Here is a 23,587-nt window from a genome sequence, read left to right on the forward strand (position 1 = left end):
TCAGGTCCACCTTCAGTTTCTCTGTCACCTGGCCCAGGTGAGGGTGTTTTAGCTCCTTAATGAAGGAACCTGGCTTCTGCAGGACATCCATTCTACCAAGGTCAGAGTCAGCATGAAGTGACCAAGTCTCTGTCCCTGTGAGCTCCCGCTTGTGCTGTGGGTTTCAGCTTGTTCTTATTCTCTCTCCCTTTAAATCCATTTTCTTTTCCCAACTATGTTCTCTGTGTAACTTCAACCTTCAGCAACAGATGGGAAGAAACAGCCTTACAGAAACTGCTTAACTAGACACACAATTGCAAAAGGTCTAATCCCTGTTCTCTACTTGGACCCTGACTGATACACTTTGATCAACTCATTTACCTGCCTACTTTCCTGACTGTTGGTTTAAAGTTCACTCTGGACTGTTTTTGGTGTCCATGAACTTAGCTCATCAGTGCTAGGAATCTGACTTCAACTGGCTCCTTCTCTGCTCACTTTGGCTTCCTAACTCTCTGGCTACTGTGTTCAGAGCCTTCTCTTCTCCAGCTTGAACTCTGGGAACACTGGTTCTTTGGGAAGATTAAGTAGAATCTGTACTTGCAGAAATGGTGCTGGTGTTAGTGTGTTTCTATTGGCAATCACGGTCCAGTTACTAATGATCTCATTACATTCTTTTGATTCTGTTGCTTTAATTTGTAGAGAATTTTTGGACAATTAATGTTTTGATTTTGTCATGTGTGTTCCTTTTTCCTCATGTTTTTTGTCAGTTATATGGGGACGAAAAGAGTCCTTTCACTTAACCTTGAGTTTCCTTCATGATTTGTGGGGAGGAGACTCTTGAGAACCACTAAGCAGTGCTTGCATCTTTTTTAAAAACTTTTTCCAGCCTTATTGAGGTAGAATTGACATGTAACATTGTGTAAGTTTAAGGTGTACAATGTGATGATTTGATACACATATACATTGCACAATGATGCCACAAAATGTTTAGTTAACACTTCTATCACATCACATAATTACTTTTTTTGTGTGTGTGAGAACGTTTAAGACCTACTCTCTTAGCCACTTTCAAATATATAATACGTTATTGTTAATTATAGTGACCATGCTGTACCTTAGGTCCCCAGAATTTATTTATCTTATAACTTGAAGTTTGTACCCTTTGACTAGCATCTCTCCATTTCCTCCAACCCCAATCTCCTTGCAACCACCATTCTACTCTCTGTTTCTATGAGTTCAGCTTTTTTAGATTCCACATATAAGTGAGATCATACGGTATTTGTCTTTCTCTGTCTAACTTACTTCACTTAGTGTAATGCCTTCAAGGTCCATCTGTGCTGTCACAAATTGCAGGTTTCCTTTTTTACTCATGACTGAATAATATTACATTGTATACATATCCCATGACACCTTTATCCATTCATCTGTCTATGAATACTTAGTTTGCCTCTATGACTTGGCTATTGTCAATAATGCTGCAATGAACACGGGAGTACAGATATCTCCTAACGATAGCGATTTCATTTCCTTCACATATATACCCACAAGTGGAACTGCTGGATCGTATGGTAGTTCTGTTTTTGAATTTTTTGAGGAAACTCCATACTGTTTTCCACAGTGGTACCAATTTACAGTCCCACCAAAAGTGCAGAAAGGTTCCCTTTTCTCCACACCCTCGCCAGCAATTGTTATCTTTTGTCTTCTTGATGATAACCATTCTAACAGGTGTGAGGTGATATTTCATTGTGGTTTTTTTTTGGCAAGTTCCAATTTTTATTAGATTCAAAATACATTCAATAATATAATCAGAATAAACATAACACAGAGAAGACTTTTTTTAAAAAGGTATCAATATTTATTGAAAATGTACATATGATGATTAATGTGGAAAAGCATTCTGACTTTTGCAACTTTTCTTTTTGTTTGCCAATCATAGTTTAACAAAACCCTAGGAGCTAAACAGTAATTCCCCATACTAAATACCTATACTCACAATTTAAACAAACACAATATATAAGAAGATTTAAAATTTTTAATATGACAGATAACCTTGCTTCTTGTTAATTTCTCTAATCTATATTGAATTGATGACAATGCTATTTGCAGGCAATGATGTATATCTCAAGTGTTTCCACATTTGTTAAATAAAACTCATAATAGAGAGCATTCTCACACAAGCATGCTGGCGGGAAAGGTAGGCTTGATGAATTGTTAAAAGTAATTTCATTGAGCTTAGGATACTAGCTTTTAATTTTTATCCAAAATAAATACTATTTTTCAAAGTTAATCTGCAAAACTTCATCAGTAGCCAGTTTCAACAATTTTTCCTGTATTTTTAGTTACATTTACATCTTTATTTATTTATTTTTGGTTCCTTGAACTTTTTATTTACTTATTTTCAATGGAGCTATAATTGACAGACAGTATTATATTAGTTTCAGGTGTTCCACATAATGATTTGATATTTGTATACATTGTGAAATGATCGCCACAATAAGTCTAGTTATCACCGTGGTTAGTTATCATTGTGATTTTGATTTGTATTTCCCTGGTGATTAGTGATGTCAAGCACCTTTTCATCTATCTGTCGGCCATTTGTATGTCTTCTTTGGAAATGTCTCTTGAGGTCCTCAGATTCTATGCTCTTGGGTGGTATGAGTTCCTTATAAATTTTACATATTAACCTCTTATCGGATATATGGTTTGCAAACATTTTCTCCCACTTTCCATAGGTTTCCTCTTCATTTTGCTGATAGTTTCCTTTGCTGTGCAGAAACCTTTTGGTTTGATAGAGTCCCACATGCTGATTTTTGCTTTCATTGTCTGTGCCTTTGGTGTCATATCCAAAAATCATTGCCAAGACTAATGTCAAGGAGATTTCCCTACGTTTTCTTATAGGAGTTTTATGGTTTCAGGTCTTATATTTAAGTCTTTCATTCACTTCGAGTTAATTTTTGTGAGTGGTGTAATATCAGTGGTTGTGTCTGATTGTGACTGCTGGGTGCAGAGGCTGGGACTAGCAGGATTCACACAAGTCCTGTAAGTGATTTTTCTGTTTTTTCCATCAAAGCACAGTTTATTAGTTTCCTCTGTTGTCCTTCTCTTCTATGAAAGACCATGGAATATTTCTTTACCTCAGCATCTGATTTAATACCTCTGGTCTTTCTTCATTGTATTTATGCTCTACCTCAAGACAGCTGTCAAAATTCAGCTTTTATTCTTCTGTCAAAGTTTTACTGAAATGTCAGTTTTCCCCCATCGACTCCCTCCGCTCCCTCAATCCAAACAGAACAAATGACTCTCTTTTCTGCACTCTCCTAGAATCACGTACATATTTAAATTACAAAACTTGTTACAGTGAATTACAGTTTACCTTCTAGATTGTGAATCCTCTGGGCAGGGATTCAAATTATTTATTCTCTTATTCTCAACATTCATGACACTCTCTGAAACCCAGTACGGACTCAGTAAATATGTTTAATGATTGAATGTATGAAGTATTTATATTAAGCTAACCATCTATTTAGTCACTCCACTTACCAAGGGCATAGACTCATTCATTCATTCAACAGGTACCTATTGAAGGCCTACTATGTGCTGTGTGTGGGAATTTGTACCAGATTCTTCTTTGAAAAAAGCCCCAGACTAGAATAGAGGGACCTGTGCCGTGTCTTGAAAGGTCTCAGATGGTAGAAGTATAACATTTCTGAATATTAATCTGACATTTTAGCTATGGGCATCTCACAAAAATGTTACATGAAAATAAGAAGCAAAGCTGAGTCTGATGCCAGATTAATGGGGATTTATATTGATGTATTGCAAAGTACATTTGGGATTACATTCTGCTCATGCACAAACACACACACACACACACACACATACACACTGAAAACACAAATGATGTTCAATAAATGCCGTTGACTAAAACTGAGGAGACCCAAAGGAGCTGGCACATTATCAATGCTTGCAACAATGGGCAAATTCCTATAAAAGGCACTTTGAAACCTTTGACGTGGCCATTCCAGTACTTGGAAATTATCCAAAGAAAACAATTCAAATGAAGAAAAATGCTCTATGAAAAATTTTGTAAAGCAATATTAACTTATGGGGAAGTAGTGGAGACAATCTCAGTGTCTCTCTATAAAGGTAATCTACATAAATAACGATCTGCCATTATTTTACTACTATAAAATCCATTAAAATGAAAGTTATGATATACATATTGCTATATGGGAGACTCTTAAGATGAACAAGAAGAAGGTAGAAAATGACAGTACAGCTCATATTTTTTAAATTATATTTATTTTTATGGTTTTAATTAGCAATTAATCTCATCTGTATTATAGTATTTGTACTAGAATCTACTTTGTCCCTTTGAAACTTGAGGTGGGGCACTTCATTTCCCTGGTCATCAGATATCTAAAGAAAAATTTAATTACCTTAGAATATTTCTAGAGGATAAAATAAGACAATGTTTGCACAGTATGTCTACAAATCGTATTATATAAATGTGACCGGAAAAAGAACACTTCTACTAAAAGGCTGTTACATTTTCTATTCTCCTTATGCCAATGGCAAGCTCCTAAAACTCTCCACATTTATTTAATTCAGAACAAAAGTCCTGGCTTTATCCAGCCAAGAATTCCTTACAGAACTAGACTACTGCCCAATACACAGTGGGTGCCTGATACAGGTTCCTCAAATAGAAGAACATCCTTTCCCTCTGGCGTAATTCTCTACACAAATGAGCTGAGAAATCCGTATCCAAATCCAACAGTTGCATTTAGATTCATCCCACCTCTGTGGGGAAGCAAGAGGAAATGAGGAGAATGAGAGCAATGATTCTCCTCTGTTCTCACCTGCAAAGCTGTCTTCTCATTCAATCTCTGCAGAGATCCCCAGGAAAAGACAAGAGGCAGCAGACTATTCCAGAAGATGAAATATACCGTCGGTATAGTGGTCTTGAAGAGTGTACTTTGATCTGTTTTCTCCAAAAACTGCTGACCTGAGGTTTTTAATAGAAGCCACGCACCTGGCTGTGTGAACTTCTGGCAGCAGAGTGTGAAATGAAGTCCCTCCCTTCAGGTCTCATGATCAGGGAGGTGACTCTGTAACATTGAGAGGTTGGCAGCCTGCCCTCTGAGGCTCTTTTCCCAGAAGGCTGAACTGCTTTCTGGTCCTAAAGTTCCCGCCATTACTCAGCAACTCTGAGTTGTAATACAGCTGCCTAAGAACTGGGAGGTACGTGTATCTGTATAAGAAATACCTCTTTCATTCCCTCGCCTTTCACAAGTACCTGCAGCAGAAGCAAGAGACAGCTAGTGTTCAGATTCTATGTATAGAATCAGAAGTATTTTCTTAACCATAAGTAAAGAAATTACTTATTTAGAAAGTCAAAAGGGTTTAGGACCCTCCCCTTTTAGAATAAGCTCAGTGAACCTCAAGCAAGATAAACAGAAAGAAAACCACACTCAGACACATCATAATTAAACTACTAAAAACCCAATACAAGGAGAAAATCTTAAAAGCAGCCAGAGAAAAAGATGTATTACACATAGGGAAATAAAAATACAAATAATGGCTAACTTTCAGAAGATATATAATAAGGTCTAGAAGATAATAGAATGACATTTTTTAAATGCTGAAACAAAAATAACTCTCATCCTAAAATTCCATATCAAACAAAATATCCTTTCAAGATGGAGGCAAAATATAATCATTTTCAGATAAAGAAGACAGACCTGCCCTACAAAGAAGAAAGTCTGTAGGCCTAAAGGAAATGAAATGCAGTGAAATTTTTGGAATTGCAATAAGGAAGGCAGAGCATAAAAATATAAAAGAGTTTAAAACTTATTTTTGTTTCTGAAATTCATTAAAAATGAATTGACTATTTTTTTTTTTTTTTTTTTTTGGTGAGGAAGTTTAGCCCTGAGCTAACATCTGTTGCCAATACTCCTCTTTTCGGTGTGGAAGATTGGCCCTAAGCTAACATCCGTGCCCATCTTCCTCTACTTTATTTGTGAGACGCCTGCCACAGCATGGTTGATAAGCGGTGCATAGGTCCACACCTGGTATCCGAACTTGAGAACCCTGGGCCGCCGAAGTAGAGGGTGTGAACTTAACAACTATGCCACTGGGCCAGCCCCAACAATTGACTATTTTTAATTCAAACATAAGAATTGTATACTACAGAGTTATAGCATATCTAGAAGTAAATTATTTAACAATAGCAGAAGGGGGAGGAAATGGAATTATATTGTTGATAAGTTCTTATATGTGAAGTGGTGTGACATTAATTCAAGATAAAATGCAATAAGTTAAGAATGCATATTCACAACTGTTAGAGGTCTATGCCATCAGAGCGTGACATTCCCCTGGGAAGTGTAAGACTAGTTGGAATTTCTCTCTCTGTGTCTCTCTTGCTGCATGTTAACAACCCCTGTACTGGCAGCAAATCACAACCATAACGAGAACCAACCTTAGGATGAAACCAATGGTGATCAAAAAAAGAGAAAGAACCTGGCTCCTTGATGACGTCATTGGGCTGCTGATAGACACCAGCCTCAAGCCTGCTCTACATTTGGACTTTTCAGTTTTGTGAGATAAATTTCCTTATTACTAAGGCCATTTTGAATCAGCGTTGTTGTTTTTTTCTTGCTTGAAGCCAAAAGCATCTAAACTATTATACCAAGTGACAATATCATGAAATCATTTAAATTGTGTATATCAAAGACTTTAACAACATGGGAAATGTGTAAGTCATAACAGTAAGAATAAAAAAGTTGAACACAAAATGTTAATATTTTTCTTTCAAGCGTTTGAGAAACTACAGGATCTAATATTATTTCATAATCTTCTGTTATACACCAGACACTGTGTATGTTAGCCTTATTTATATTCTTCCTTATGTAATCTTCATAAGTCTCTATGAAATTTCATTCATTCATTCATTTATTTATTCATTCATTACTTATATTCATCCATTACTTATTCTTTCAGCAGGTATTAACTGATAAGTCTGTGGCTAGGTCTTTCAACTAAAGTTTCAATATGTTCTTTGCCTTCATGGAATTTACTTTGCAGTGCTGGGGAGCGGACAAGCATTTAAGAGATAATCGTACAAGTATTTAATTGTATTTGAGACAAGTTACATGAAGGAGAAATACAGGGTGGTAAGAGAACATACATACATATCAGGGGAAACTGATTCAGTTGGGTTAATGGTGGATGGGTCATGGAAAACTTCCCTTTGGAAGTCATCCTTAAGTTCATATCTGAAGGCTGCACAGGTGTTTTCAGGGATGGAGTAAGAATAGGCATAAAGAACCAGAAGAAAACCTTAGGATTAGAGGGAATTAGACTGTGTAGTTTCTGAGGTCTGTCCCAGTTCAAACATCCAAAGATGTGGCTTAACAGTGGATACATTTGCACATCACAGGTATCATAAACTTATCAGACAAAAGCAAGGGGCAGGTATGATAGAAGTTGTATGATAAATATGCTTTGACTTCAACAAACTAAGATGATTTGTGGTCACCAATGGAGCTAACCTGAGTAGAGGTACATTTCCACTGATCCCAGCCACAGGGTGCAACTCAGAAACCTGAACACTTCATGATCCTTAGGGTTTGTTCATTTTTCTCGGTCACATGTCCATAAAATGGGATACCTGCTCAATGAAGTGTCTCACTGTGTGTCCTGTGACCCACCCTGAGAAACCATAGAGGTGGAGACTAGGGTGGGTAAAAGCCATTCTCACTTCTCAGGACTGCTCCACCACATTCCAGGAGATGGAGTATCCTTCTGGGTTCAGTAGGCCAGGAAATGCCAGATGCAGGGCTGGACCAAACTCAGACTGGATTCATTCTGACCAAATTTCCAGTTACTGTTCACCAGTCCTGCATGCAAGACCTCTAGTGAAAAGATTTTGAAGCCCACGTTTGCTTTCCAAAGAAAAATTCCCAAATGAGAACCATATGATGTAGAGATGAAGGAAGAACATTTGGATTCTGGCTCACTCTGTCATATATCCTGCACATATGCTCACAGGTTCCTCCTCATATCTGAACTCCATCACTCTACATCCAAATTCAACCATAGTCCCTCACTTCATATCTCAAACTAGCCATTCATAGGCATGAGAATCCAAACCAATTTATCCCTAGACCCCCTCCTCTCCAAAACATCCCAAGCAACTCTACCCTCTGGTGCAATTTTATCTCCTTGGGCTATTGAGCAATCTATTTACAGTAAACAGAGGCACCCAAGGTCTAGTCTCACATTTTTTGTTCTCCATTTTTGAGCTGGGTACTTTAGAGGAAGCTCAAACTAGATTTTTTTGGGAATCTCCTCTGAGTTGGTTTGGATACCATCCAATAAGCAGTAGATTCCTCACATGGTCCACTTGCATTAACTTTAAAGCTCCAGTCCTTCTTGTCACCTGATCCATACTCCTCTGACAACTCTGACAGATAATAACAACAAACAACGACATGGAACATTGATTGAACGTTCACTGTGTTCTAGGCTCTGTGAGAAGCACTTTTTGTGCATTATCTGTTTCAGTCATCATTACATCTCTGTAAAGAAGCTGCCATTATTGTCCTTGTTAAGATGTGAGAACTCACTCAGGCTTAAAGAAGAACCCTCAAAAAGAGAAGAAATGTAGCCTAGGCATTAACTCAGTACCCTGCTCTGTCTCCCATCCCACATATCCCTACGTCTATTTTATGGGCCAAGAATTTAATTTTAGCAAACTTGGAAAATTTTAACATTTTTCAAATTCTCCTCCATAGGCCTTTAATTTACTCTGTATTCAGTGATTTTTCCCCTTCCTGTTTGGAAAAAATTTAAATAATAAATTGTTACTGTTATATACCACTTTCGAGTAAAAGTCAGACGAAATTATCTGTGCCCCGTTTGTGAAATAAACACGGAGATAATTGCAGATACCCTCAAGTGTCTGTAGGAATTCACAGATGAATTTTAGTTGCACCGATGCAAGACTGCTTCTCTGCCACTCACAGGTAAGACCAAAGAAGAAATGCTAGACACCTTCAGAAGCTATTGGAAACACCACATATCTCCCAGGAAGTAGACAGAGGCTCAAGGCTCTAGGGCTGTAGACTTGCAAGGCATAAACAAGGAAGACACTCCTCCACTTTGGGTTCAGATACAAGGGAAAAGGTTCAGGAGCACTGACATCAGTCTTCATTCTAAGTGTTTTCCTCTGGGTGCTGGGCTGAGGTGCTGGCAATGACAACAGAAGCAGCATTGTCTGGTGGCTCAGAGGGAGGACGATGGGGCCAAACTAAGAGGGTTGAGATCCTGACTGCACCATCTACCTACTGTGTGACCTTGGACAAATTATTTCATTTTCCATGTCTCTGTTTCTATATCTAGAAAGAGGAGTAAACAATAGTACTTACTTTGTAGGGTTTTGAGGAAAAATTCAGTGTTCTTTCTGTGCTCGGGCATGGGTGAGATGGTCGGTATGTCTTTCCTTACCTAAGAATGGCCTGTCATTAACTGGAATTCAGGCAAGTGCATTGCCTTGTGCCCGCAGATCCCTAATGAGTTCCAGAAAATGTATGATATTATAGCTTATTCAGCCTTTTCTCACCATTAGTGTGGGAAAAGTCCTTTTTTTCAGCTTTCTAAATCCTAGGTAGGTGTAGAAATAGGATTGTATCTTTTCTTAATTTAGATATGAAGAGTTATAATTGCTCAGACAATAATTGCTTAGACAAGTTCCTGGTACATTGTAAGCACATATAAATGTTTTATTAAATACAGAAAGAATTTACCTAATACAGTGCATTATGCATATGCAAATATGCATAAAAATATCCGGTAGAAATAATTCTTTTCCCAGGGTTCTCGGTCCAGTACCTTTCCCTAAGCTCACACTCATGAGATGATGGAGACAAAAATTTCCTTAAAAGTTTTCATGTTGTTCTACTGAGGAACTGTATGTCCCTCCCCACAACCCTAAAATCTCTCGTTAAATCCCTGAATTCATTAAATTCCCAAAACTCATTTTGGACTTTTCTGACTAGTTTATCCCATACACCTGTGTGTACATACCTACATCACAGTGTCAGATAAGGCTTGCCTCGATCTGGAACTCCTGTTACCCAAAAATAAGTACATGATAAAATGTTATCAAAATATAGCCAGATAGCCGAATACCAACATAGGCCTTGATAACAGATAAAAGATATAGAAGTGAATTACCTCCATCTTCTCAAGAGCTGAATTTGGAGTGGAAGAAAGATATTTCTGTTGGATGAACCAGAAATCTTGATGGAGGTTAAAAGACGTGAGAAAACCAGACTGGGCTTACTTCCTGAAAATCTTTAAAAATATTTCCCATTGTAAGATGGGGAGAAAAAGTTCTAAGCCATGAAAGTAAGAAAAATGAGTTTGCAAAATCCATATTTCTTGAAGACTTGTTGAAGGAAGTGGCCATACTTAGTATCTGAAAGAAAAAGCTTGTTTCTTGGTGTTTTTCAGGCTGGTGGTGTGGGAGCATGGCAAATTCTCTCGTCTTAGAGGTGGGACTTTCTCAGCATCCCTGTCCCTTCTTCCCATAGCAGCCAACCTCAGCCTTGCCTCTATGGCAAGTATTGCACCGAAGAGTGTTCTCTACCATCCCCACCCCCCAGGGTGATAGCATATATTTACTAGTGTTGGAATAGGATCCTGGGCTCAGGACAATTTCCTGCCTTTTCCAGGGGTATAGGGCTTTTATTTATGTTACTTTTCCCCAGCAACAATGAGTGTTTACTCATGCCTTGGGAGTGCCAGAGTTTGTGGCCTCTCACAGCAGCTTTCACGTTTTGCTCCAAAGGAGAAGAGAGTCCAGACAGGGGCTGGGTTTCATTTCTTCCCACAGTAATGTTCCTTGCAAAACCAAGGGAGGCACTTTCTGGTTTTCTGCTTGTCCCCAGTATTTAATGTTAGCACATGGGGAAGGCTCATGGAAAAGAATCTTGTGTCTGGTCACCCCTCCCAGGGGTTCTATATTGTCACGCTAGATCACATTCAACCTTTAGCAATTTAATAAAATTTAAACTGATTTCTTCTTACCTGCTTATATGGAAGCCATCTTGCTCTTCCTATGCTCTGCCACAGGTGAGACAGTCTGCCTGTCATTCCTTGTCTCAGAAGAGCCTGTCCTTTCTTGGAATTCAGGCTACTTGGTTGTTCTGTGGCCTCAGATCCCTAATGAATTCCCCCAAATTTATGATTTTGTAGTTTTATCTAGCTTTTTCTCATCCTTAGGGTGAAAGCCATGCTCTTTCCAGCTTTTAAGTCCTAAGCAGAAGCAGAAGTAAGATTATCCTTTCTTAATTTAGATATGCACTGTTCCACCTTAGTTGGTGTTAATCGAGAAACTACATGAAGGGTTAGCAATCGTTGGCAAAACAAAACAAAACAAAAGAAAAATTTTCAAGGCTACGCCACTACTCATAACTAGTTGGACTATATAATTTTAACTGATTCTTTGGGTGGTGGGGGCAGTTATGGTCTGCTATTTATTTTGTCAGCTAAATTGAAGGCTAAATATAATGTGACCACCCTACATGTTCATCTCCTTTTGGTAAGAGCATTAATTATTGAGTCTATTTCACCATTTATAATGTGTACCCTCAAGAAGATTTTTTCACTTCAAATTCTTTGTAAGGAGAAGTAGTCCACTAAGGATGTTGGACAGTCAAACACTAGAAGGGTCTGAGATCCCCAGAGACTAGTAATCTTTATCCTTGACTGGCACAGAAGAGCCAGATTCCCACAAGGGCAAAGAAATCAGACACTCCTCAAGAGAGTGACCAACTTTAGTGGAGCTGCAAATTTATTTTCTCTGGGTTTTGACATGACAAACAGTCTCAGTTACATCTCAAGAGTATTTGTACCTCCTCTTTCAGTACAAGGACATTTGTTTCCCTTATATGTTGTTTACAAAAGGCATATTGTCAATAAGGTTAGTGTAATATACCATTATCCCATTATCAGTTTTTTCTGTACCTAAAATGTTGAAATTCTTTTTATTTTCTTAGGAATTATTCATGGTTTCAAATGTCAAGTCTCTTTGTTATTTGATTTATAGGATCTCTAAAAAGAAAACATGGAAAATTGAGAAAATATCTTTTGAGACTGAACTGATTCATATGGTTAGGTTGAGTAATGGTACTTAAATAGAGGTGTAGCAACTCTATCCTAGATATTTATCTATAGTTATTTTAAGACAATTTTTGATTAGAATATTCTTGATCAAAATGTATTTTAGAAGCATTAATTGCAGGTATGGCCATTAATCAGGTTTTTCCAGTTGTTGTCATATCCCAAAATCCTCTAAATTGGTTCTACAAGCAGTAGCTTGGGATATCTAAATTATAGGCTAACCCTGTCTAGGTCATTAATATTAGTAAATGTAACATTAAACTGAAAATTAAAGTTGAGTAACCTTCATCTTGTAAAAAGGAAAAAAAAGACTAAAGGAATAAAAAGCAAAAGTGTGTGAAGGAAAATGAGGCAATCAGTGGTTCCATGCATCTGGAATCATCTGGTTCTGAGTAGAATCTATCTGTTTCAATGTGGATGCCTTCATGTTGTGGGGATCGTGAGTCTGCAATCAGTTTCTATGGATTGTACACTTGAAGAAGTTCTCTGGAGAATTTCATTTCAAGACTTCTAATAGATGTAACTTTCCAATTGTCTTCTATTGGTGATGGATTATGTCATTTTAGTTGAGAAACATGTATCCAAGGATTATTTCCTTGCAGTTTAGCAGCTGTACTCATAGACAAAATTATCCTGATGAGGTCACTTCTGGCAAGGCTTAAGGACAATCTTTCTCTGATGTTTTTTCCGGAACATCAAATCACCTGATTTTAGGTAATGTCAGGGCTGATTGACTAGGTGGTTGATGAGAATAAGCATCCCATATCTGTTGATATTAGAACTGAGTATATTGGGCTATTCATTTTAGCCAGATCAGCTTATACAGTGGGACTTTAGTATGGCTAGAAATGTTCCTAGTTAAAAGGGCTGTTGGTGACTAGCTAATAGGATGACACTATGTGACTTTCTGAATAAAAATAATGAAGGGTTGTGAGAGCTAAAGGTAGGATGTTAGGCCAAGGCAGTTCATGAATGTCTGATAATTTAGCTAATTCTAATTCTAAAATTCTAAAATTTTGAATAAAATAGGAATAGATCCCCCAGTGATATAGGAGATTATATTGAATTATCTAACGTATATATAATTGAAGTTCCAGAAGGAGAGGAGAGACAGAGAGATAGGAACAAAACATTTTTAATGGCCAAAAAATTGCAAATTTGATTAAAAATATCAACCTACAGATCCAAGGATCTCAACAAACCCTGAGTAAGATAAACACAAAGTAAAACAAATGTAGGAATATGCTAATTAAATTTCTGAAAACCAAAGAACAAAGGAAAATCTTAAAAGCAGTCAGAGTCAGTAAGATGACATAATAGGAAACCCTAGACACACCAACTCAAAAATAATACACTGCTCAATTCACCTTGTGAGAAATCTAGAGACCAGTTGAGAAGCTCTTACACACTGGGCGAGCATAAAACCAGCTATATTAAAGCCAATAGGAAAATATATGGCGTCTTCTCGCCATAATCCCTCACCCCAGCACAGCACTTCAGACTATAAGGAAGCCCCCAACTCCCAACTTGTCCCTGGAGAGAGAAGGAGAGGATTAGACCATATACTCAATGATCTGACTTTTCAGGAGCAGCCTGAGCGACTTTATTTTTTGTCTTGCCTGACTCTGAGTGCTGAGAGGAAACAGCCACATGTTGGGGATCACCAAGAAGAAAGGTGATGGTTTGGACTAGTGAGCGCTCACTGGCAATGGCCCCCCTCTCCTGGCATAATGCAGAATGAGGAGGCAAAAATCCCCAAATTCCAGCTTTTCCCCAAAACAAAAACTAAAAAGTGTTGGCAAGAGTGTGGAGAAATTGTAATCCTTTTGCACTGTTGGAAGAAATGTAATATGGTGCAGCCACTATGAAAAACAGTATGACAGTTCCTCAAAAAATTAAGAATAGAACTACCATAGGATCCATTAATCCCACTTCTGGGTATATAGCCGAAGGAATTTAAATCAGAATCTTGAATAGCTATCTGCACTCCCATGTTCATTGCAACATTATTCACCATAGCCAAAATGAAGAAGCAACCTAGACATCCATCAACAGATGAAGGGATAAAGGAAATGTGGTATATGCATACAGTGGAATATTATTCAGCCTTAAAAAAATAAGAAAATCCTGAAATATGTGATGACATGGATGAAACTTGAGGACATTATGTTAAGTGAAATAAGCTAGTCACAGAAGGAGAAATAGCGCATGATTCCATTTACATGAGGTATCTGAAGAAATGATACTCATAGAAGCAGAAAGTAGAGTCGTGGTTACCAGGAGCTGGGGAGAGGGAAAGATGATGAATTGCTGTTTAGTGGGTATAAAATGTCTGTTATGCAAGACAAAAAAGTTCTAGAGATCTGTACAACATTGTGCTTATAGATAGCAATACTGTGTGATACACTTAAATATTTGTTAAGATCTTATATTATTTTTAACCACAATAAAATAAATAAAAATTAAAAAGAGGGGACAAAGTAGTCAGACACAAAAAGACGAATTTCATGCAGGGAACGATGATAAGAATTGTGGTCAGCTTCTCATCACTACAAGTTAAAATGCACTAGAACAATATTGTAAGAAGTGCTTCAGGAAAAACATTCATATAAGTCTGTATCCAGTAAAAATATCCTTCAAAAATTTAGGTAAAATACAACCATTTTCAGATAAAAATAAACAGATAATATAATTTATCATTAGAATCTGTGATGTTTTATATTTTCAGTATTTAGAAAATTCCACTGTCACGATGATGATCACAGATGTCACATAAAAGTGCCGTCTTAGACCAGCAGAATTTGAGGTCATCTTGCTTCTTACCGGCTTGGAGAATTCTGTTTTTTTCCACCGTTAATTCATCCCTAGTTTCTATCTTCTCTGCTAATTGTATCTATGTCACACTAATTTATTAGAGATGTGGGAATTTTGTTGACATTGTTTAGCTTTATTGAGACATGAGAATATTTTTTTAAAAATTCCCACACTATGGAGTAAATATCTACATACATAAAGATATAGATATATATCACAATAGATTAGTGCATTAACAAATTAATGCACTATTCTATTCCCAAATTCCTTTTTTGAGGAAGACAAAAAATTCATTACCTTAAAAATATATTTGATGGCAACACAAAATTCTTTCTTACTTTCCGAACACTTAGAGTGGTGGATTGTATTACAAGAGAAAGTTGAATATAAAGTCATCCTCCTGAACAATTCTGAAGTTTTAATTTTCTGAAACTGCACAAAACATTAGTGCATAGCATACAAGATTAATCGGAGGGTTATTTTCAATATATAATATCTTTTATTAAATTGCATAAATTGTCCTACAGTTTGGTACAAGAATAATGGTATTAACTATAAAACTCCCCCTCACTTATGATAGAACATTACATTTGAAGTAGCTCTCTCTACCCAGAGTAGTCTTGTCTTTATACAAAGAACTCATGTTCATACTGCAACTTGAAACAAGTTGATAACATGGCAAATTTCTCTTATCTTGTTAATTTAGAAAAAACATCTTCAGTACTTACCATTTTTATCTGGCTTACAGCATGTATAAATATTATGTGATAAAATTCCACAAATTAGATATAGTTTTGTAGATTTTTCCTGATTAATTTTAAATTTAAACTATTTTTGCTATATAGACTTTGTTATTATATAATTTCCTTTTTGCATGTCATTGTTTCTGGATGTCAAGGTGTTAAATTGTCTTGCTATTGTGATATGACAAGGTACTTAAATTCTCTTGCTCTATATTCCATGAACACATTCTAAATAAGGATAAATATGATGCTGCTGAAAAGAAGAATAAATGACACTACTAGAATTGTGTATTGCTTTTATTCTTTATTGATTATGGATATTTTCCTTACTAGGCATATGCACAAGAAAATTGTCAACCAGTGAAATAAGCCAGACAGAGAAACACAAATACTGCATGGTATCACTTATTTGTGGAACTTAAAAAAACAAAAAAGTCATACTCATAGAAACGCAGAATAGAATGGTGGTTGCCAGGGTTGGGATGTGGAAGAATTAGGGAGAAGTTGGTAAAAAAGGCACAAACCTTTTTTTTTGTACCTTTTGTACAAACCTTATATAAAAGAATAAGTTCTGAGAATCTAATGGATAGCATGGTCTATAGTTAATAATACTATATCACTGAAATTTGCTAAAAGAATAGCTCTTAAGCATTCTCGCAAAAAAAAAAAAGGGTAAGTATGTGAGGTGATAGATGTATTAATCAACTTGATTGTGGGAATCCTTTCACAATGTATACATATATCATTTTACACTTTAAATAAATTACAACTTTATTTTTCAATTTTAACTCAATAAAAATTGGGTGGGGGGGTGGGGGTGACGGGAGGATAACGGAAAGGGAGAGGGAAAATTATACTACCCATAAGACAATACCACATCTTGGCAAAACCGGCAAGATATGCCCATTAGCAACAATCCACGTGTGAGATAGGAATTCCAAGAGAAGCATTAGGGCAGATGCAGCTGAATAGAGTGTCATTGAGATCCCAAAGTGTAGGAAACTGAACAAGACCAGGGTCCACTACAGGAAGGTCTGGCCGGGCCAGTTCTGCTGGACCGAAAGAGAAGTCCATGAGTGGTTTGCGAGCAGGGATTGTGGTGGTTCTGTTGACCATTCACACTGCTTCCCCAGAGCCTAAATATCACACATTGCTTTACTGCTGGTTACAATTTATTCTTTCTCTTCATCCATCCATCTGCTCCTCCTGCCATGTGACCAGCCCACCCAACACTGTCTTGTGTTCAGGGCTGCTTCACAGAGGCACACAGTTCCATTGGTTCCAGTCACAGGGCATGGGGATATGATGCATATTGAGACTCATTTTCTGTATAATTTTGTTGGCTTTGTCTGTATGGTTATATACAGGGAAGCCGAGTTTGTCCAGAGCCTGGATATGGGCACATAGGGTATGGGAGATGAGACCCTGGGCCCGGTACTTAGGCACAGTGGCACCCATCCTTATCTCTCCTGTCTGGTCCAACAGAGACCAGGACACAGGGGTCCCCTCAGGCCCCAGCAGGCAGATGTTGGGGAAGCCCCGGATACAGCGCTCGATGAATCTCTGGCTCCTCTCATTGCCTCCAAATTGCCAGAATTCATTCACCAAAGCAGCGTGGGGAATATCCAGGGATGAGAGTTTAAACATCTCTTGGTTGCTATCGAGAACAAGGGAAAAGAAAAGCCCATAATGTCACACATACTGTGCAGTATTATATTTGTTTTCCCAAAACTGTCTTCAGAACATGAAAATAAGGGCACAGGTAAAGGTATAGAGTCTGCAGCCAGACTTCCTGGATTCAAAATTTGACTAGCTGTGTGATCTTAAGCAGGCAACGTAATGTCTCTCTGCCTCCGCTGCTTCTTTATAAAATGGGGAATTAATAGCACCTCCCTCAAAGACAGATATGAATATTAGAAGAGCTATTGCATGATAAGTGCCTAGGACTTGTGCCACACAAACGATAAGAATTACATAAAAATTAAGTATTCTTCTCCTCAACATTAGTGACTCTCCACTTAAGATTGGGGAATTTATATCGTCCCCATTTTACAGATAAGAAAAACAGATAAACAGAAAATAAATGAGTGCCCAAAAGCACATGCTAGCAAGCTGTAAAGCCAGAGCTTAGAATGACGGAGTCTTAGAATGCTGGCGTCAGGGGGCAGTGACGTGGAGTGCTGGCGGCCCCAAGCTACAGAACACTGAAGTCTAAAGGCTTCTGCAATGGTGTAAAGGGGCTTCAGGAGGTGTCCCCGAAAGAACCCACAATGTGGAACTAGAAGCTCTAGACTCAACCCCAGTTATGCCCTGAACCATCCATGTGACCTGAACAAGCTATTTCATCATCTGAGCCTGTGTTCTTCCAGGAAAGCGTGGATAACGTGTCCCACCTTGTCTATCTCATGGGCTGGACAAGAGAATCAAATGAGATTCCAGATGTGGAGGCGCTTCTCAGGTTGTAGTGTGATACGATGTGAATAAATCTCTTCCAGGCCATGGGATTGGGCATCTCCAGATCAAATCTCCACCATGAGTGTTCAATTCTATTCAGTGTTAGACTGGACATCAATGGCGGGAAATATATAATTTGTTGAAATTCTCTTTATTGGAAAACTTTTGCTGTGTGAAGTGAACTCATTAAATGCGTAGTTATCAAGTACCTACTATGTGTTCTGTTCTGGCTGTTGAGGATCTATCAGTGAACAACATAAAGACGGTCACTGTTCTTGTGGAGTTTGAAATATTGTAGGGGAGGATCATGCTACAAACAGGCTGGTAAATACACGTGCAATAAAGAAATGATATGTGCAATAAAGAAAATAACAATTGAGTTTTGTGATAACGAATTACGAGAAGGGATGGTTTTAGATGGGATGCTTTGAGAAGAACTCCCTAAGGAAATGATATTTAAGAATATGATTGGCAAGAAAGAGGCAAATATGTGAAGATCAGAGGGAAGGTCATTTTAGACAAAGAGGAAATGCAGTGACCCAAGCTCGTGTGTGAGTGTGTGACATCAAGTTGCAGAAAGAAGCCCAGAGCTGCTGATGGGAGTAAGCAAGAGGGACAAGATGAAGTCTAAGAAGTGATGTGATGGGTGCCAGGTCTTACAGGACTTTGAAGGTTCATAAAGGAGGTTGGAGTTTATTCAAGGTGAGCTGAGAAATATCGATGGCTTTTAAGCTGGTGAATTGTCACAATCCAGGTTATATACTAAAAGTATCACTTTGGAAATGGATTGTAGGGAAGCAAGAGTGAACGTAGAGAGAAAAGTTGGAAGGCTACTTCAGTAGTGAATGATGTGAGCAGGGCAGAGCACCTTTTTTCAAACTCACATGGCCCTGGGGCTGCTGGGTTTAAGAGGTAAATTCTTTGTCTCTGGCAGGGAGGGGAGCAGTTTCCTCGCTGTCTCCGGCATCACATAGAGAATGCGTTGTGTTTGCTTGACCTTGACTAATTTAGTTGTTGCAAGATTCTGTATCACCTCATCCAGGCTGGACTGTGAACCTAGAGAGGAGCAGAGGCAGGAGAGAAGTAATGGCCCATTTAGATGCTATAATAAGCTTCCCAATGGACACCTGCAGGATTTAAAGTCAGGCAGTGCTGCTTCTGGTGTTACTAAAAACCATGTGACCACAGCCATGTCACTCCCTGAGCATGTTTTCTCTTACGCAAAACAGAGATAATACAAGAAATCCGGACTACACCACCGTGAAATCAAAGGAGCAGTGGTATTTAAAAAATGGCAGCCAACTTTGCATGTGCTGATATTACATGCCCAGGTATTGGTCTAACACCACATTTAATTCTTACATTGACACCATGTTATAAGTACTTTCATTATTCTCATTTTTTATATATGAGGAAACTGAATAATAGATAAGTTACATCACTTGCTCAAGATCACAAAGCAAGTAACAGGCAGAGCAAGGATGTCACCTGAGGGATTCTGACTCTGGAGGGCATGCATGGTAGTTGTTTTCATGACCTGCGAGGTGCTCTATGGTACAAGGAGCTGTCACTCTTATTGTAGGCATGGAAGGCCAGAGGGGGAGCTCTGCTCTCACACCTAATCACATAATCTTAAGGAATCCTTATTATGTCTGCAAAATATATCATGAATCTTCAGCTAACAGTTCCTTATATCAACCCATAGTTTGCAACGTTTGAATTCCACTCTGCTGAAGAGGTGCTGGCAACTGATACAAGGAATGAAGAAGGAATCAAGCTGAGTGTCTGGGGTTTGGTAAAAGGAAGTAAAGATCGTAGGGAAATGTTCTTGGGATGAATAGTGACCCTGCAGGTATAGATGTGAGCAGTCCCAGCAGCCAGCACACATCCCGGATCTCTTACTTTGGATCTGCAAATGTTGTTTCCAATTGATGACATCTGATGTGCCAAGGACTTCCTGACAGTTCCTGGGATCCTTAGAATAGATTTGGTAGGAGTTGGTATAATGATCAAAGTCATCTGTCATCTCCTGTTTGGTTGAGTAACATGGAATAAATCAAATTGATTACATCCAGTGGTTGGAATACTTGTGTTTAGTATTTCATTATACTGTGCTATTTTACATAGTTAAATATTTATATTTTTATTGATGTTCTAGCATTATTCCTGAATCATTTACATCATGAGACCAAGTCATGAATTTAATCAATTATTCAATTTGTGATTATGAAAAACTTGCTGAGGGCCGGCCTGGTGGCATAATAGTTAAGTTCACGTACTCTGCTTCAGTAGCCCGGGGTTTGCAGGTTCAGATTCCAGGTGTGGACCTATGCACTGCTTATCAAGCCATGCTGTGGCAGATGTCCCACATATAACGTAGAGGAAGATGGGCACAGATGTTAGCCCAGGGCCAATCTTCCTCAGCAAAAAAAAAAAAAAAAAACTTGCTGAACTAGATATTTGTATGTTGCATTACGATTTCAAATCAACTAAAGGTGCACCAGTTTAGAAAGCGTACTTCTATAATTCTGTAATCCTCAGGAGAAAGAATTATTTTCAAAGCCAAGCTTCCATTGGAAGAGTAAATCTTATTTTATTTCAAAGCATCTCAGAACAAATGGATTATGCACAAGACAGTGTTGAAATTGACAATTCTAACCTTGTATTAGAATTTTCACTTACACGTGATAAAGCTATGCAAAATGAAGACATATTGTCTTTAAAATGTAAACCACAATGAACTGTTGTTTAAAAAAAATTCACATTCCCCGCAAAATTGAATCACAAAATTTATCCAAAAAGATCTTCTCAAAGTTAACAAATTAGAGATGAAATTATTTGAAGATGAAGGAAGGAGCCAGAGAACAACTCAAGGGTAAAAGAGCTGGGATGTTGCATGGAAATACATTCATCACTTAGCATTAATGCCACTGATGATCTGTGTTTTTAAGATCACATACAGAAAGCAAATATTATTCCATTTTTAGATTTCAATAATTAAAATTATCTTAATTTTTGTGTTGTGTTTAGGTTGATTTTTTTTAAAAACCGCTATACATTTAAATTTTATTTGTAAAAAATTTATGTCAAAATGATACTATATGGTTACAAATTTTTGCATGCAGGAATTTTTACTTGATATTTTTCAATATGCTTATAACATATTTGTATGTGAAATGTATTAACTACTTAGTTTGAGTGAATTTAAAAGTCTGGTACTGAAAATATATTTCCAAATACAGTCATTATAATTTGTTCTTTGTCTTTTCCTAACATTCTTCAAATTTACCTTCACATATTTTTAGGTGTTGTTGTCTTGGCTTAGAATGCATGCTCTGTTCTTGTCAGCCTGTCAAAGCCTACTAATCTCCAAAACCAAGTTTTGGGGAAATGGCGACCAGGAAGGCTGTCTGATTCTCTCCCTGCATCCTCTGACATTTATAGACTTAATCATCTCTTGGTCAGTGATACTTCTGTATCTTGTATGTTCTTGTACATTTTTGTACGTTTTCACACAATGTCGTTATTTATTTACTTTCCTCCAGGCTGTGAGCTTCTTGAGGACAAGGACTTGTTTACCATCACTGTGATTCATTTCTGTATCCTCACAGCCCACCACATTGCCAGTTGCATGGTACACGTATAGCAAATAAGAACAGAGAAGCATATTCATTCCACATCTGGCACCTTACCTGCTCTTGAGGGCGGATAACCACTGTATTAAAATCAGGCCACTTGTCCACCAGGGCCTTAAGGTTGAATGGGTTCCCATGATTCATATGGAAGACGGTCCCATAAACCTGCAGCATCCCGAGAAAGTGAGAGGGTCGGCTTATTAGGAATGGATGGCAAAGTGCCTGGTTTCATCAGAACAAGGTGTATATCTATGAAATCAGGGTAAGTAACTGATAGGACACCTAGTTCAAACAGTCTTTAGGTTCTACTTTATTACTCCAAATGGAAATAGATTTTCAGGTCAAACCATGAGAATATCACACGAAAATAGTTAACTATCCACATAAATAAAATGAATAAATTAAAAATCATGAACTATTACATTGTAGAATTTAGTGTTATATCTTTCCATTTTATTTCTTTTATTTACATACACACACACATTTTTTAATCAGTGAAATTACCTAATATATATTAGTTTAACATCTATCCCTTCCCACACACACACATACACACACTATACTATGAGCCTATTTCCATATCAATAAATTTACATAATCATTTTTAATGACTGCGTAATATTCATGACATGGAAGGATTCTAATTCTGTTTTCCTATCTCCTATTGCTGGTCATTTCAGTTTTTTCTCACTTTTCAGTTTAAAGCTTTATTCTTCAAGGAACATTTATTTTGCATAAACCTTTGCAAATATGCCTGTTATTACAAACTTTAGAAGGGGAATTTCTGTGTCAAAGGTCAACTGCTTTTAAATTTTTTTTTTTCTTAAACATATCTCCAAATTACTTTCTAGAGAGGTTCAATGAGTTCCTGCTTATTTAATAAGTAGAGACAGAGTGTGGTTTGGTGACCAAAGTCTGAGCACATCATACACTGGGCAATCTGTTTAACCTTTTCCACAAACATCTGTTCAAACATTGGTGCCCTCAAGAAGAACATTGAAGAGGCTGAGAAAGAGAGATCCTCCAAATTGGAAGGGTCCCTGTGGTTGTAGGGAGAGGAAAAGCAGCAATGCATACCAGGGTGGACCTAAGACCCTAAGTGTATTTGGAAACATGACGCCTCAGCTGATGGTATGAGAAGCTACCAAAGACCAAGGACCAATGGAATGATGAACATTTCCATGACCAAGGACCATACCTCACCCAGTGCTTCCCTACACCTGCCATGAAATGTTTATGTCAGACTTACGGAGAAAGAAGAGGAGGCAAACTGACTTTACCCAGTTTTTATGAAATTATTAAATGTTCTGGAGCAGCAGGGGCTCAATATAAAAATTAAACGTGGTTTTAGGAAAAATAAAGAGGTCATATTTTTTAAACATTGGAGTTTGGGACCAGTGACATTCATATAGACTAGATTAAAAATAAGTGGAATCACTTCTTTTTTCTATGCACATGGCAGCATCACTAAGCTAGAACATAGTGACACAGTCAGCCACTACAAATTGAATGAATTGGAGTTAACACGTGAGATAAACCTATTCCATGTCCACTATGGAGAGATAGATGGGCAGTGCTTCAGGCCATGATACATAAATATTTCTCTCACTTGAGACTTTAAAGTATTGAATGAGAATGAGTTTTAGGTTATACCTTTGTAACAAGAACCATTCATACAAATATTCTAGATTTCTACCTATGTGAAAAACTATGTCATCAAAGAGTCAACTGAGGGGAGAGGAGAACTCACTAAAGTTGAGGATCTACTATTGAGGG

The 23,587-nt window shown here is 37.6% G+C and overlaps 1 protein-coding gene across 1 annotated transcript in view; it reads right to left on the reverse strand.

Moving 5' to 3' along the window:
• Window positions 1-16,019: 16,019 nt before the first annotated feature.
• LOC131395040 (glycine N-phenylacetyltransferase-like) overlaps window positions 16,020-23,587 on the reverse strand; it is a 61,281-nt gene continuing 53,713 nt past the window's right edge. The window contains exons 3-6 of the mRNA XM_058526813.1: window positions 21,869-21,976; window positions 20,079-20,205; window positions 19,061-19,232; window positions 16,020-17,379 (exon numbers count right to left, since the gene is read on the reverse strand). Of these exons, the coding sequence (XP_058382796.1) occupies window positions 16,977-17,379; window positions 19,061-19,232; window positions 20,079-20,205; window positions 21,869-21,976 (810 nt within the window). The 3' untranslated portion in view covers window positions 16,020-16,976. The remainder of the gene's footprint in view (window positions 17,380-19,060; window positions 19,233-20,078; window positions 20,206-21,868; window positions 21,977-23,587) is intronic.

The sequence above is a fragment of the Diceros bicornis genome, chromosome 31 (genome assembly GCF_020826845.1).
Source record: "Diceros bicornis minor isolate mBicDic1 chromosome 31, mDicBic1.mat.cur, whole genome shotgun sequence".
Lineage (NCBI taxonomy): Eukaryota > Metazoa > Chordata > Mammalia > Perissodactyla > Rhinocerotidae > Diceros > Diceros bicornis.